Source organism: Geotrypetes seraphini, chromosome 4 (assembly GCF_902459505.1).
Source record: "Geotrypetes seraphini chromosome 4, aGeoSer1.1, whole genome shotgun sequence".
Lineage (NCBI taxonomy): Eukaryota > Metazoa > Chordata > Amphibia > Gymnophiona > Dermophiidae > Geotrypetes > Geotrypetes seraphini.
In genome coordinates this window covers 119,299,856-119,314,521 of record NC_047087.1, presented here as the reverse complement: position 1 = coordinate 119,314,521, position 14,666 = coordinate 119,299,856, and the positions used below count along the sequence as shown (strand labels likewise).

At 45.3% G+C, this 14,666-nt stretch overlaps 1 protein-coding gene across 5 annotated transcripts in view; it reads left to right on the top strand.

The window, feature by feature from the left end:
- Positions 1–14,666, top strand: part of GRAMD1C (GRAM domain containing 1C) — a 304,544-nt gene that overhangs the window by 53,628 nt on the left and 236,250 nt on the right. For 3 of the 5 annotated variants that reach the window (XM_033941944.1, XM_033941942.1, XM_033941943.1), the window contains exon 3: positions 13,740–13,824. The exons of 1 other annotated variant lie outside the window; for it this stretch is intronic. In XM_033941944.1, coding sequence (XP_033797835.1) covers positions 13,740–13,824 — 85 coding nt within the window. Of the gene's footprint in view, positions 1–13,739; positions 13,825–14,666 lie in introns of those variants that run through there. One more of the 5 variants, XM_033941946.1, reaches the window with a different exon arrangement.

Genomic DNA, 14,666 nt, shown 5'->3' with positions numbered 1-14,666 from the left:
GCTTGCTTCACTTGGTTTGCAGCCTTCATGTCTTCCCTGACAATCACCTCCAAGTCTCTTTCTGCTTTAGTTCTTGTCAGAATCTCGCCATTTAGGGTGTAAATCTTGCATGGATTTTGGCTTCCCAGGTGCATGACTTTGCATTTTTTGGCATTGAAGCTGAGTTGCCTTGAAACACCTTATTCATTCCTGGTCTCAATTATCACATCAGTCCCTTCTTGTGGAGTCCTCTTTGAAAAGGAACAACCCTTCTAAGGTTTATGCCACTGTACCGCCTGGAAGAGAAGGCAGGATCATGGACAAGTTTGGACACCGGAATTCTCTGATGGCAACCAAAGTTTTGAATTACAACTTTATATTCATCTCCTACTTCAAGCATTTGGTTGACACACTGCCTGCATATTTCAAGTATATTCCTCAACATCGTCTTACAGGTTTTAAGAATACCATTACTACTCTTCACCAACTCTGCATGTATCTCCTCCAATCTTCCTATGATGCATTTGAGCTTTCCTCGAGGGTCACTGCCTTCTCAGTGGCCATGCGCTGGTTTGCCTGGCTTAGCACTGTTGACATGGACCCTAATCTACAGGATTGCCTCGCCAACATTTCTTGTCAAGAAAAATGACTTATGTGATGATTCTATCGAGGAAACCACTAAGAAGTTGTCTGAACATGAGAAGTCATTTGCTTCCATTATTCGTCCTAAGCCTAAGCCTTTCACCTCTAAGGGTTTCAGTCCTGTACCATTTTATCAGCAACATTTTCCACAGAGAGCAGCTCCTTATACCAGGGTGCCTCCTAAGAAACCCCAACAGCAACAGAGGCAACAGAAACCTCAGACATCTGCTGCATCTAAAGCCTCTTAGCCTTTTTGACCAGCTACTACAGAGCATAACCTCAATCATTCTGCCTCTGTCCTCTCCCCTTCCCATTGGAGGTCATCTCCATCATTTTTACCAACGATGGGAGATCATTACATCAGACCTCTGGGTACTGTCCATCATCAGGGAAGGATGCTCTCTTTGTTTCATCCAGGTTCCTCCAGATCTGCCTCCAAGAGAGTATCCTTCCAATCCATCCCAGACCTCCCTTCTCCTTCAGGAAGCTCAAGCTCTGCTTCGGCTCTGTGCCATCGAGGAGATTCTGTTGGAACAGCAGAGCCGGGGTTTTTACTCCCGTTACTTCCTAGTTCCGAAGAAGATGGGCGATCTGCAATCCATTTTGGATTGCAGAGCCCTCAACAAATTTCTTGTCAGGGAGAAATTTTGCATGCTGTATCTAGCATCATTATACTCCCCTTCTGGATCATAACTATTGGTTATGTTCGCTAGATCTCAAAGAGGCTTACACTCACATTCCCATTCATCCAGCCTCTTGACAGTTCCTCAGATTTTCAGTACAGTGCTGCCTTTCGGCCTGGCTTTATCTCCAAGAGTGTTCACCAAGTGCCTAGCGGTAGTGGCAGCAGCTCTGCAGAACCATGGCCTCCAGGTGTTCCCGTACCTGGATGACTGGCTCATCAAGGATTCAACATCTCAAAGGGTTATTGAAGTGACCCAAAAGACTACGTGGTTCCTGCAAAGTTTGGGGTAACTTTCCCAAATCCCAGCTACAGCCCTCTCAAACTCTGCAGTTCATCGGAGCTGTCTTGGGCACTGTGCAACTCAGAGCATTCCTTCCTCAACAATGTCGGGATGATCTCGTTCATCTCTGCCACAAAGTGTCTTCCTTGACTACAATTTCCACAAGACACATGATGGTTCTCCTGGGTCACATGGCTTCTACAGTTCACGTGACTCCTTTAGCCAGACTTCACCTCAGAATCCCTCAGTGGACCCTGGCATCTCAGTGGGCACAGGCTTGCGACCCATTCTCTCAATGCATCCAAAGTGACTCCTTCCTTGAGGCAGTCTCTCCACTGGTGAATGCTCTCTTCCAATCTCTCCAGAGGTTTACTGTTTCAAACGCCCCCTTATCAAAGGTCCTAACAACAGATTCCTCGACCTACGCTTGGGGGGCTCATCTCAATGGTCTCCTTACTCAAGGTCATTGGTCCAAAACAGATCGTCAGTGTCATATCAATCTGTTGGAATTCAGAGTGATCTTCAATGCTCTCAAAGCTTTTCAGCATCTTCTTCACGACCAAGTAGTCCTCATTCGGACAGACAACCAAGTAGCCATGTACTACATCAACAAGCAGGGAAGAACAAGATCTCTCCCTCTTTGTCAGGAAGCTCAACAGGTGTGGACCTGGGCAATCCATCACAACACCTTCCTGAAAGCAGTTTATATCCAAGGAGAGAAAAATTGTCTGGCGGACAAATTGAGTCTTCTTCTGCAACTCTCTCAATTTCTCGCCTCTCCATCACATTTTTTCTCAGTGGGGAACTCCTCAGATAGATCTCTTTGCGTCTCCCAACAACCACAAACTGGCTCAGTTCTGCTCCAGGATAAACTCTCCTCATCGCCTCGAGGCAGATGCTTTCCTTCTGGAATGGACAAATCAGTTTCTCTATGCATTCCGTCCATTTACTCTGATTCTCAAGACTCTTGTCAAATTCAAACAGGAACATGCCACCATGATTCTAATAGATTCTCGGTGGCCCAGGCAACCTTGGTACTCCCTTCTACTTCAATTCAGCAGCAGAGAGCCACTGCTTCTACCAGTTTTTCCATCTCTGCTTACGCAGAGTCAGGGGTCTCTACTTCATCCCAACCTGCAGACTCTACACCTGACAGCTTGGTATCTCTCAACTTAATTGCCACTCTACAGTTTTCTTAATCTGTACAGGCCATTTTAGAGGCTTCCAGGAAGCCTACCACTAGGCAATGCTACAATCAGAATTGGACTAGATTTTATGCTTGGTGCATCATTCATCACAAGGAGCCTCAATCTACCTCCTTGTCTTCAGTTCTGGACTACCTTTTTATTTGTCTCAATCAGGCCTCAAATCCACATCCATTCAAGTCCACCTCAGTGCAATTGCTGCTTTTCATCAGCCTATTGAAGAGAAACCCCTTTCTGCTCATCTTGTGGTTTCCAGATTTATGAAAGGACTTTTAAATGTCAAACCACCTCTCAAACCACCTCCAGTGGTTTGAGATCTCAATGTTGTTCTTGCTCAATTGATGAAGTCTCCTTTCGAACCAATGGATTCGGCTAATCTTAAATATCGCATTTGGAAAGTGTTTTTTCTCATTGCTCCTATGTCCGCTCGCAGGGTCAGCAAGCTACAAGCTTTAGTAGCGGACCCACCTTTCACAGTATTCCATCACGACAAGGTGGTCCTCCGTATTCATCCTAAATTCTTACCTAAAGTGATTTCAGAATTTCATTTCAATCAATCTATTGTACTTCCAGTGTTGTTTCCAAAGCCTCATTCTCATCCTGGAGAAACAGCTCTGCATACTCTGGACTGTAAGCGTGCTTTGGCTTTCTACTTGCAACACACTCAACCACGTAGATCTGCTTCTCAACTTTTTGTTTCCTTCGACCCAAACAAGTTGGGACATCCAATTTCCAAGCGCACCATCGCCAACAGGTTAGCAGCTTGCATCTCTTTCTGCTATGCTCAAGCCGGACAGCATCTACAGAATCGAGTCACAGCCCATAAAGTCAAAGCCATGGCGGCATCAGTAGCTTTCCTTAGAACTACTCCTATTGAGGAAAGCTGCCACTTGGTCCTCGGTTCATACTTTCACCTCTCATTATTGTCTAGATACTTTTTCCAGAGGGGATGGCCATTTCTGCTAGGCAGTATTACAAAATTTATTCTCCTGAATTGCCAACACTCCCACCATCCCATTATGGTTAGCTTGGAGGTCATCCACAGGTTGAGAATAAGCTGCCTGCTTGTCTTGGGATAAAGCACAGTTACTTACTGTAACAGGTGTTATCCAGGGACAGCAGGCAGCTATTCTCACAACCCACTCACCTCCCCTGGTTGGCTTCTCTACTAGCTATTTGAACTGAGGAGACGCGCACACTTGCGTGGGCGGGAAGGCCCTTGCGCATGCGCGGTGCGGCAGTTGCAAACTTTCTAAGTTCTGCAAGCAAATCAGCTTGCAAACCTATCCGCATCTGAGCTCTGTGGATAACGTCACCCAGAGGTTGAGAATAGCTGCCTGCTGTCCCTGGATAATACCTGTTACGGTAAGTAACTGTGCTTTATTAGTCATGATTAAAAGAATTAATCTCAGCTAATAATTGAATGCTACACAGCATTTCCCTTTCACTGCCTGTGCGTGGTCTGCCAACTTTCTTCCCTCTCGGTCCTAACTGTGATTCTACAAAACTCTCTCAATTCCATATCCCTTGTGTATCTGTTAAAAATCAAGTCTTTGCTCTGGGTGCAGAACTACTACTAATAATAATTTCTGTAGCACTACTAGACATATGCAGTGCTGTATACATTATTTGAACATAAGAACATAAGCTGTGCCTCTGCTGGGTCACCTGAGGTCCATCATGCCCAGAAGTCCGCTCAAGCGGCGGCCCATCAGGTCCAGGACCTGCATACTAGTCCTCTATCTATCCCCTTTTCCTTCAGAAAATTGTCCAATCCCTTCTTGAAATCCAATTCCGTCCCCTCACGCAGCGGCCCATCAGGTCCAGGACCTGTATACTAGCCCTCTATCTATACCCTTCTATCCCCTTTTCCTTCAAAAAATTGTCCAATCCCTTCTTGAACTCCAATACCGTACTCTGTCCTATCACTCCCTCTGGAAGCACGTTCCAGGTGGCCACCACCCTTTTAATTTTTCGGAATGCCCTCTCGTTCTTGTAGTTGTCGAAAGTTTGAAGAATCTGTCCCTCTCCACTTTCTCTATGCCCTTCGTGATCTTATAAGTCTCTATCATATCCTCTCTAAGTCTCCGCTTCTCCAACGAAAAAAGTCCCAGTCTCTCTAATCTTTCAGCGTATGAAAGGTTTTCCATACCTTTTATCAAACGCGTCGCTCTCTTCTGAATCCTCTCGAGTATTGCCATATCCTTCTTTAGGTACGGCGACCAGTATTGGATGCAGTACTCCAGATGCGGGCGCATCATCGCCTGATACAACGGCAGGATAACTTCTTTCATTCTGCTTGTAATACCCTTCTTGATTATTCCTAGCATTCTATTTGCTTTCTTAGCAGCCGCTGTGCTCTATTTGCAAGTAGTTTCTCTGTCTCTAGTGGGCTCACAGTCTAAGTAGCTATACTCATCTATCTGTCTATCTAATCTATCTTATCTAATTTTTTTTATCCCCAACTCAGTATCCATTGTAACTAACAAGGACTTACTTTGCCTATTGTCACTCCACATAATATAACATATCAGTTATTGTCAACAATTTTAGCTTAATGTCACAAAGTGAGGATCTGTGATGCTGAAACAGCCAATCATAGTACTCTTCTTTATTGCATATCAGATACTATCTTGACATCAGCTTCACATAGACTCTGATTAGCAGTCGTATCAATCTACACATGCAGAGAGAGGACCGCCAAAAAGGCAAAAAAAAAGAAACAAAAATTAAATGGTGAAAACTAAACTTATCTCAGTAAATGCAGCATGACTCAGCTGCCATGTGGAGAAATGTCATTCTTCAAACGTTTTCCTCAACCTCTTTCAAAAGAAAGAGCGCTATTGTTTAGGTTCTTCCCAGCTTGCTTTCAGAAATAAACCCCTTCTTCAGAAACCCACAGCCCCTCCTCTCAGCCTGAAACAAGCAACGTGTGTGAAGCGTCAGTATCTCAGCGTATTTTATTATCTCTTATCCAAGAAAAATGAACATTCACTGTGGGTTCCTTTGGCCTTTATTTAATGTCATGTTTCTAAAAAGAACAAAATGACAGAGCATATACATAAGCATAGATTAATGAGACAGAGCCAACATGGATTTAGTCAAGGGAAATCTTGCCTCACCAATCTACTCCATTTCTTCGAAGGAGTAAATAAACACGTGGATAAAGGTGATATTGTATATCTGGATTTTCAAAAAGCATTTGACAATGTAACTCATGAAAGTCTCCTGAGAAAATTAGAATGTCATCCATTAGGAAGTAATGTCTTATTATGGATTCAGAGCTGGTTAAAAATAGAAAACAAAGTTGGTTTAAATGGTCAATTTTCTCAATGAAGAAGAGTAAATAATGGGGTTCTCCATGGGTCTGTACTGGAACCACTGTTTTTTAACATAGTTATCAATTATCTAGAGATGGAATAGAGAATTATACGGTGACTGTAGCCACAGGTAACCCACAAGATGGGGGGGGAGGGGAAATGACTGATTGCTGCAGGTACGGGGATAAGGCCATTCATGGCCCCGTGGATTGGTGAATAGCATTGACCCTGCAGTAAAGGATCTGTCGCAAGTTGGTTCCCTTTCTACCCCTCCTGGTCAGCAGCCCCCCCCCTTTGCGATCGCGGGTGCAGCAGAAGCCCTCTCCCTCTCGCCCTATCGCAGGTCCAACAGCACTTGCACCCTGGCTCCCGATCTCGGGCAGCAACCCCACCCCCAAACAACAAACCTGTGAATCTCAGCACTTCCTGCGACAGGCCCACCAGTCTCTTAGAAGCTTCCTGTACGTAGCGCTGCTCCAGAACCTTCTTGCCATCGAAGGAGACGGATTTTGTTGATCCTTGCTCTGTATTGTGTTTATAAAATGGGATCAGATGGTTTGCGGGGACAGGGACCAAGCTCGCGGGGATGGAACAGAGATGGGGACCGAGCCTGTAGGTTGGGGCGGGGCATGGACCAAGCTCGCGGGGACAGGGCAAATATTGAGATAAATTTTTTTCCCCCGTGTCATTCTCTAGATGGGAATAACTAGTGAGATACTAAATTTTCTAGTGACGCAAAGTTGTTCAAAGTTGTTAAATCGCAAGAGAATTGTGAGAACTTGCAAGAGGACCTTGGGAGACTGGGAATCAAAATGGCAGTTGATGTTTAATGTGAACAGGTGTAAAGTGATGCAGGACTCCTCGAATACTGCATACAATTCTGGTTGCCACATCTCAAAAAAGTTATAGCAGAATTAAAAAAAAAAAAGAAACAGAGAAGGGTGACAAAAATGATCAAAGAGATGGAGGACTGTAGAAGGCAACTCAGGGAAGATATGATAGAGGTTATAAAATACTGATTGGAGTGGGTAGATACGAGTCATTTGTTTATTCTTTCTAAAAATAATAGGACTAGGAGGCATGCAATGAAGCTACTAAGTAGTAGATTTAAAGCAAACAGGAGAAAATGTTTCTTCACTCAATATGTAATTGAACTCTGGAATTCATTGCCGGAGAATGTGGTGAACGCAATTAACTTAGCAGGGTTTAAAAAAAGTTTGGCTAAGTTCTTAAAAGAAAGGTCCATAAGCCATTATTAAAATGGACTTAGGGGGTCCTTTTATCAAGCTGCAGTAGGGGTTTAACGTGCGTAATACCGTGCGTTAAACCACCTGCCGCGCTAGCCGCTAATGCCTGCATTGAGCAGGCATTAATTTTTTAGCCAGCCGCAGGGGTTAGCGTGTGATGAAATATCCAACGCGCTAACCCTGCTAGCGCAGCTTGATAAAAGGACCCCTTAGAGAAATCCATTGCTTATTCCTAGGATAAACAACATAAAATTTGTTCTACTTTTTGAGATCTTACCAAGTACTTGTGTCCTGGGTTGGCCAGGTTTGGAAACAGGATACCGAGCTTGTTGGACCTGCAATCTATCCCAGTATGGCAGTTCTTATGTTCTTACAAGTCTGAGCAACTCAAAAAAGCAGTGGCGTACTAAAGGGGGGGGGGAGGTCCGCCCCGGGTGTAAGCCCTGAGGGGGTGCTCCGGCGTCTTCCCCCCCCCCCCCCCCCCGATGTCCAGTTCTTACCCTCTGGCCTCCCCGCACCATTAAGAGTACCGAAGCAGCCTGCAGCAAGATCGCGATGTCGGCGATCTTGCGCTGCTTCGTGCTGTCCTCCGCTGCGGACCCGCCCCCTCCACTGACGTCAGAGGAGGGGGGCGGGTCCGCGGCGGAGGGCAGCACAAGATCGCTGACATTGCGATCTTGCTGCAGGCTGCTTCGGTATTCTTAATGGTGCAAGGAGGCCAGAGGGGAAGAACCGGACGTCGGGGTGGGGGGAGGCGAGCGGACCTTCGGGGTGGGGCGGGCAGGCAGGCCTTCAGGGAGAGGCAGGCAGGCCTTAAAGGGGGGGGGGAATCCTCCATGGGGGGAGACAGGCTTTCGGGGGGGGGGACAGGCAGGCAGGCCTTCAAGGGGGTGCAGGCAGGCATTTAAGGGGGGGGACAGGCCTACAAGGGGGTGGGACAGGCCTTCACGGGGGTGCAGGCAGGCCTTCGGGGGGGGAGCAGGCCTTCGGGGGGGTGCAGGCCTTCAAGGGGGGGAGACCTTCAGGGGGAGATGCAGGCCTTAAATGGGGGGGACAAGCCTTCATGGGGGGAGACAGGCTTTCAGGGGGGAACAGGCAGGCAGGCCTTTAAAGGGGGGGACAGGCCTACAAGGGGGTGGGACAGGCCTTCGGGGGGGTGCAGGCCTTCGGGGGGGTGCAGGCCTTTGGGAAGGGGTTCAGGCCTTCAAGGGGGGGACAGGCCTTCAAGGGGGGGGACAGGCCTTCAGAGGGAGATGCAGGCCTTAAAGGGGGGGGGGACAAGCCTTCATGAGGGGAGAGGATTTTGGGGGGGGGGACAGGCACGCAGGCCTTTAAGGGGGGACAGGCAGGCCTTTAAGGGGGTGGGACAAGCCTACAAGGGGGTGACAGGCCTACAAGGGGGTGACAGGCCTACAAGGGGGTGACAGGCCTTTAAGAGGGGGACAGGCCTTTAAGGGGGGTGACAGGTCTTCAACGGGGGGTGCAGGTCTTCAAGGGGGGTGGACAGGCCTTCAGGGGTGAGATGCAGACCTTTGGGGGGGGGATCCTGGTGTAGAAGTACACGGAGGGAAGGGAGTGTTCAAAGAGACGTGCATATGCCAGACTTTGGGGGGGGAAGAAATAATGGTCTGAAAATAGAGGAGAGGGAGAGAGATGATGGACCATGGGATTTAGGGAGGGAAAGAATAGAAAGAGAGAGAAATTGGACACAAGGGATGGTGTGGAGGAGGGAGAGAGATACTGGATAGGAAGGTAATTGGGAAAAGAATGGGAGAGATGGTGGGCCCTGGGGTGGTGGAGAAGGAGGGAGAGATGCCGGATGAAAGGGTAGTTAAGAAAAGGTGGATCTGTGGAGGGAGATGAAAAAAAGGAAAGATACCAGACTTCCTGAGGAGGGAAGGGAAATGGAAAGGAAGGACAGAGATGGCAGATGGATGGTTAGCATGAAGAAAGAAGGAGACTCTGGCAAGCAAGTTATCAGAAGACAACTAGAGCCTGGGACCAGCAAGATTTGAAAAATAACCAGAAACAAAAGGTAGAAAAATTAATTTTATTTTCTGTTTTGTGTTTGCAATATGTCAGATTTGAAATGTGTATCCTGCCAGAGCTGGTATTAGACCGCAAACGTGAGCTAGGATTTAACAGAGAGAGGAAAAGTCCTTTTTGTTTCTTTATTTTATTTACACCACAGCGCCAGTGTGGTTAGGAGAAGCCAATGGGGGTGAAAAAGCTATAAAACCCACCAGGATTTTTGAAAAAAATCACCCAACTGAGCAGGAAAATTGAATCGAAAAACCAATTAAATAGGCAGAATCGAAATTTTTCTTCCTGAATCGGGCAGTTTGCGCTACTGTCTCAGACTTTAGGATCTGGGATTGGGGAGAGATGGCATCCTCAGTACTTTATAATGCAAGTGAAATGAGGATTTGGTCAGACTTTTGAAGGGTCTGCAGAAGAAAAATATTGTGTAGGCCGGGGACATGAGACAGCAGGAAATGGGAACTTTTCTTCCTTCTATTTTTGTGAATGGAAAGGCTGAGGATGTCAGAGAGTTCAGTTAAAATATGTGCTTTATAAGAAAATATAATAATGTGTTTTATAAAGTTTATAAGCATTGCTGGCCTACCCGGTGTTCCTAGTGGTGGTGGTGGCAGTGTGTCAATGTGTTGAGAGGAAGAGGTGGTCTGAGAAATTCTCCTGAGCAAACTCCGGGCCCATTTCCACCCCCCAGTTAGTCCACTCCACTCAACTGGTTCACACACTGAGTGGGTCTTTGGGTATTGTGCCTAGGTAATTGTTTTGGGATCTCTTCCAGTGGTTTGTCAGTATCTTCTTGTGGTCCAAGGAAGGAAACTTGTTAACCTTAGCATTGACCTTTTGTAACAGTGCTGCTTGTGTGGCATTAGGCTATGTAGTGATCGAAAGAAAAAATCAGACCTTTGCACATTTTTGCACTATAGGTGGGTGTATGAGGAGATCACATTTCCTGCACAGCTAAGTCCGTGTGAAGTTCCCTTGTGCTGTATTTGACATCTAGCAAGGTCTCTGTTTGGAAGGAAAGATCTAAGCTTAAAAATGAAGTGGCCAGAAGTTATGGTAAAAGCAGATAGCTTAGCTGGTTTTAAGAAAGATTTGGACAAATTCCTGGAGGAAAAGTCCATAGTCTGTTATTAAGACATGGGGGAAGTGTCTGCTTGCCCTGGATCGGTAGCATGGAATGTTGCTACTCTTTGGGTTTTGACCAGGTACTAGTGACCTGGATTGGCTACCATGAGAATGGGCTACTGGGCATGATGGACCATTGGTCTGACCCAGTTAGGCTATTCTTATGTTATATTCTCATCTGTAGGGGCCTTTGTTTTCACTTCTTATTTTAATGTATTTTTTTTTCTGGGAACTTATCGGTGTTTTTTTATAATGGGAACAAAAATGGAAGAGAATTAATGTGTGTGGAATGGGGGGGTAACTAATTTTTTCAGCTAAATAATTAAATCCACCTCAACCAGACATAGGAGAACTCGCACACCATTCACACACCCTCCAACCAAAAATGTCAAAAGAAAAAACTGTTCGACAACCTCCTAGCCATTCGAGCTGCAACACTCGACCCCCCAACTCTACAACCTATTGACCTCGGCCACAGACTACAAAACCTTCAAAAAAGAAATAAAAATCCTTCTATTCAAAAAACACATAAAACCGAACTAACACAATCAGAACTGTCCCAAGCATCACCTGCAACTACTCCATATGTACTTCTCATGTCATGACAATTCAGACATAATTTATGTTATGTTATGTTTGGAATAATGGTTACATATAAGAGGTTCAATAAAATAATATTTTCACTCCCTGTTTCTATTCTGACCATTTATACCGTTTCATGGTTATTACAAAAAATATTTTTTACATGGGGGGTGTCAAAAAAGGATGGGCCCCGGGTGCCACATACCCTAGGTACGCCACTGCAAAAAAGTCCAATTTAATGTCTCCTCCAATACTGGTAAATAATTCAATGACCAGTTCTCATAGCATTATAAGAAAGTTTTTATTGTATCAGTGCTGAGACACACAGATTCAGTAATTAGACACACTGTCTGAACTGCAAAGTTTTGTTCAGTACATTATATTGTGTTTGAAAATTGTTATTTCTATAAATATGCCCATGATAATATGTACATGGTTCTTTAGTGCATATACGTAATACTGATTAGTAATAGAACATTTGCTGATCTTGCTAACTGCCTCTCACTGGCACTATCTATTCTGGCAGAAGGTACATACAATGATTCAAACCAGTCATGTGTACTTTACAAAAGTCGGTCAAGAGATTAGTTTGAGGAGGTCAATTCCTGATCCCTCACTTCTTTATACACTTTCAAGGAAAACACATTCTGTCTAAAATCAGTCTGTACCTGGATAGGGCTATACTGTGTGTCAAGTATTTTACATAAAAACACATCCCAGATATTTAAATAACTTCTACATGACCATATTGTTTTGCTTCTGTGCAGACCTCTTTTTTAGGCCAGCAATGGCTTTCAGCATGAATCATTGAATACTGGCTACTGCATTCACCCAGATTCCTTTTATGAAATCCTTACTGACTGTGACTGCACAATTCAGAATAGCAGAAAACAAGTCTATGAGGCTTTTAATTATCTTAGTAGGTTGAGGGTTTACCCTTTCCCTGGGGTATTATATTCTGTAGTTATTTACCATTATTGTCTTTTGATGCTGTTAGGATTTTTTTTGTTCAGTAAAGATTTCAGGTTCATGTTTTAACAGTAACCTCACCTTAAAATTAAATAATTAAATTGCAACATTTCATTTATTTCTAATATTTTACTCCCCTTCTTGTGATCTAGTATCTCCTTTTCTCTCCTTCCCACCATGATCTGGCATCTCTATCCTCCCCTTCCATTACCCTTCCCTTCCCTGGAGGTCTGGCATCTCTATCCTCCCTTTCCATTACACTTCCCTCCCCTGGAGGTCTGGCATCTCTTTCTTGTTTTTCTTCTCCATTTCTGCAGTCTAGCATTTCTCTAAAGACCACCCCCTCCCCACGACACCCCAGTGACCCCACTGTGTTCCTTCCCTCCACAGGATCCAATAAGGTAGTTACTCTCACACTCATTAGTTTGCCAGCAGCGTGAGTGAATAAACACGCTGCCTTCAGTGACCCGGAAGTTTTCCCTCTGCTACTGCTTCATGCCTAAGTGGAGACAAGAAGCAATAGCAGAGGGAAATTTTCTGGGCCGCAGAAAGCAATATGTTTACTTCACTCACGCTACTAGCCTCCTGAAGAGTGAAAGAGCGGCTGTAGCAATTAATCACACCATCCCCAGATCCACTATCTCTCCTTTTCTCAACTACCCTTTCATCCAGCATCTCCCTCCTTTTCCACCACTCCAGGATCCACCATATCTCCCTTTCTCTTCCCAACTACCCTCCTATCCAGTATCTTAACCCTCCTTGAGTCTAACTTCTCTTCCTTTCTTTTCCCTCCTTCCCATTGTCCACCATTTTTCTTTCTCTCCTCTGTTTTCAGGCCTATTATTTCTTCCCCTTCATCTCCCCCTGCTCTCAGTTCATCATATCCCTCTCTCTTTGAACCTCTCCCCCTGTCCATATACAGGGTGGGCCGGCATATTTCTTGTCAACACCCTCATTGGCATCCCCCTGGCTTTCCCAGTCTAACTTTGAAAAGTAATTAAGGCCTACAGAGGATTGTGTGTGCTACAGTGATCTTAACAGGCTACCTGTAGCCTCCGCTGCAGTTTACTTCTACTGCGATATGTCCCAATCCAAAACAGGACATTATGTCATAGGAGGAGTGGGACTGTGGCAGAGGAAAAGTGCAGCAAAGACCACAGGCAGCCTGTTAGGATTACTGCAGCACCCGTGATCCTCTGCAGGCCATAATTACTTTTCAAAGTTAGATTGGGAAGGCCAGGGGGACGCTGGATGAGGAGGGAAAAAGGGGGAAACATGCCAGCCTTCGGGGGGTCCTTTAAAGCTGCAGGGCCTAGGGCAACCAGCCTTTTCCCCCCCTAATGCTGGTTCTGCAGTCACGTGATGTCACTTAAATATTGGGGGTGCTTGGGTACCCACAGAGCTAGCACCTGTGGACATACCTCTTGCCAATCTAGTGGGCTCCTGCAAAGGATAATCACTTCTTTCTATCACTGTTTTTCTTTCTTGCTAGCACAGAGCAAAGGAAAGTTCACTTGTGTATTATTTTATTGTTTATAAGATTTGCTGTCCTACATTTCATCTGATCAGAGCAGTAAATTGGCATAGCTTCTACCAAAATGTAAATGTTTATTAATGGGGATAAAAATGGCTAAATGTAGCCTTTCCATGCAAATGTCATTGCAGGTATCAAGCTCAACCTATAAACAGAGGAGTGAAGAATTTAAGAAACAATTTCGAGATCTGCCAGATTCAGAGAGACTTATAGTTGGTAAGAAAGAAACCATCCAGTTGGGTCATTCTTTACTCGTAGTTTGGAGTCATGTGAATGTCAACAAGTAACATCCCCATTAGTTCTTCTGTGGATGCAGAATCCCTTCAAGTTTAGATAGGAGATGAAGCCTTCAGGGCAGTAAGATTTATGGTTGGACTGGGGAAAGGAATTTCTAGTTCAGTGTTCTAGTAGTCCTAATCACTAGGGTTATGCATCTGAACCTGCAAGTTGCTTGCAGAATGATATTGCTTCTTTTTAAACTCCACCTCCTTCCCAGTAGGCGTTCTCCTGCTCCCTCAGTTTTTCTTCTGCAAGCAAGTTGCTCAGATGTGTTTCCTTAGCAACAGTAGCAGATGAATCCAGAGACCAATGGGATAGCACACATCTACCAGCAGGCGGAGATAGAGAAACTGATTAACAGGTGGTCCTATTGGTTGGCACTCCTCCTGTATCTCCAGTATGCTCTATCTCCCAGCAGGTGATGGTCGCTATTCGAGTAGCTTCTGGATTCTGGCTGTGACTGGAACTTTATTTTCTCCTGTTGAGGTTTCTCTTCAGTGAGATTGCCATTCTATTTCTCCTGTTGAGATTTTCTCTTCAGTGAGACAGGGGTGTCTGGTTGAACGGTGCCGGCTTTAGGGGTTACACCTGAGCCCCCCCAGGTCCCTGCCTCACCCTCCCTCCATTGCTAGAGGGTCTGACTGGGTCTCGATTTTTTTTCTTCTTTCCTTTCTCTGTTTAAAAAAAAAAAAAAAGGAGACCACAGTTGCTATATTCTGCCCTGTTAGTGCTGTACAACCAGCTCTTACTGGCTTCAACCGGCCCTAACAACAAGCTTG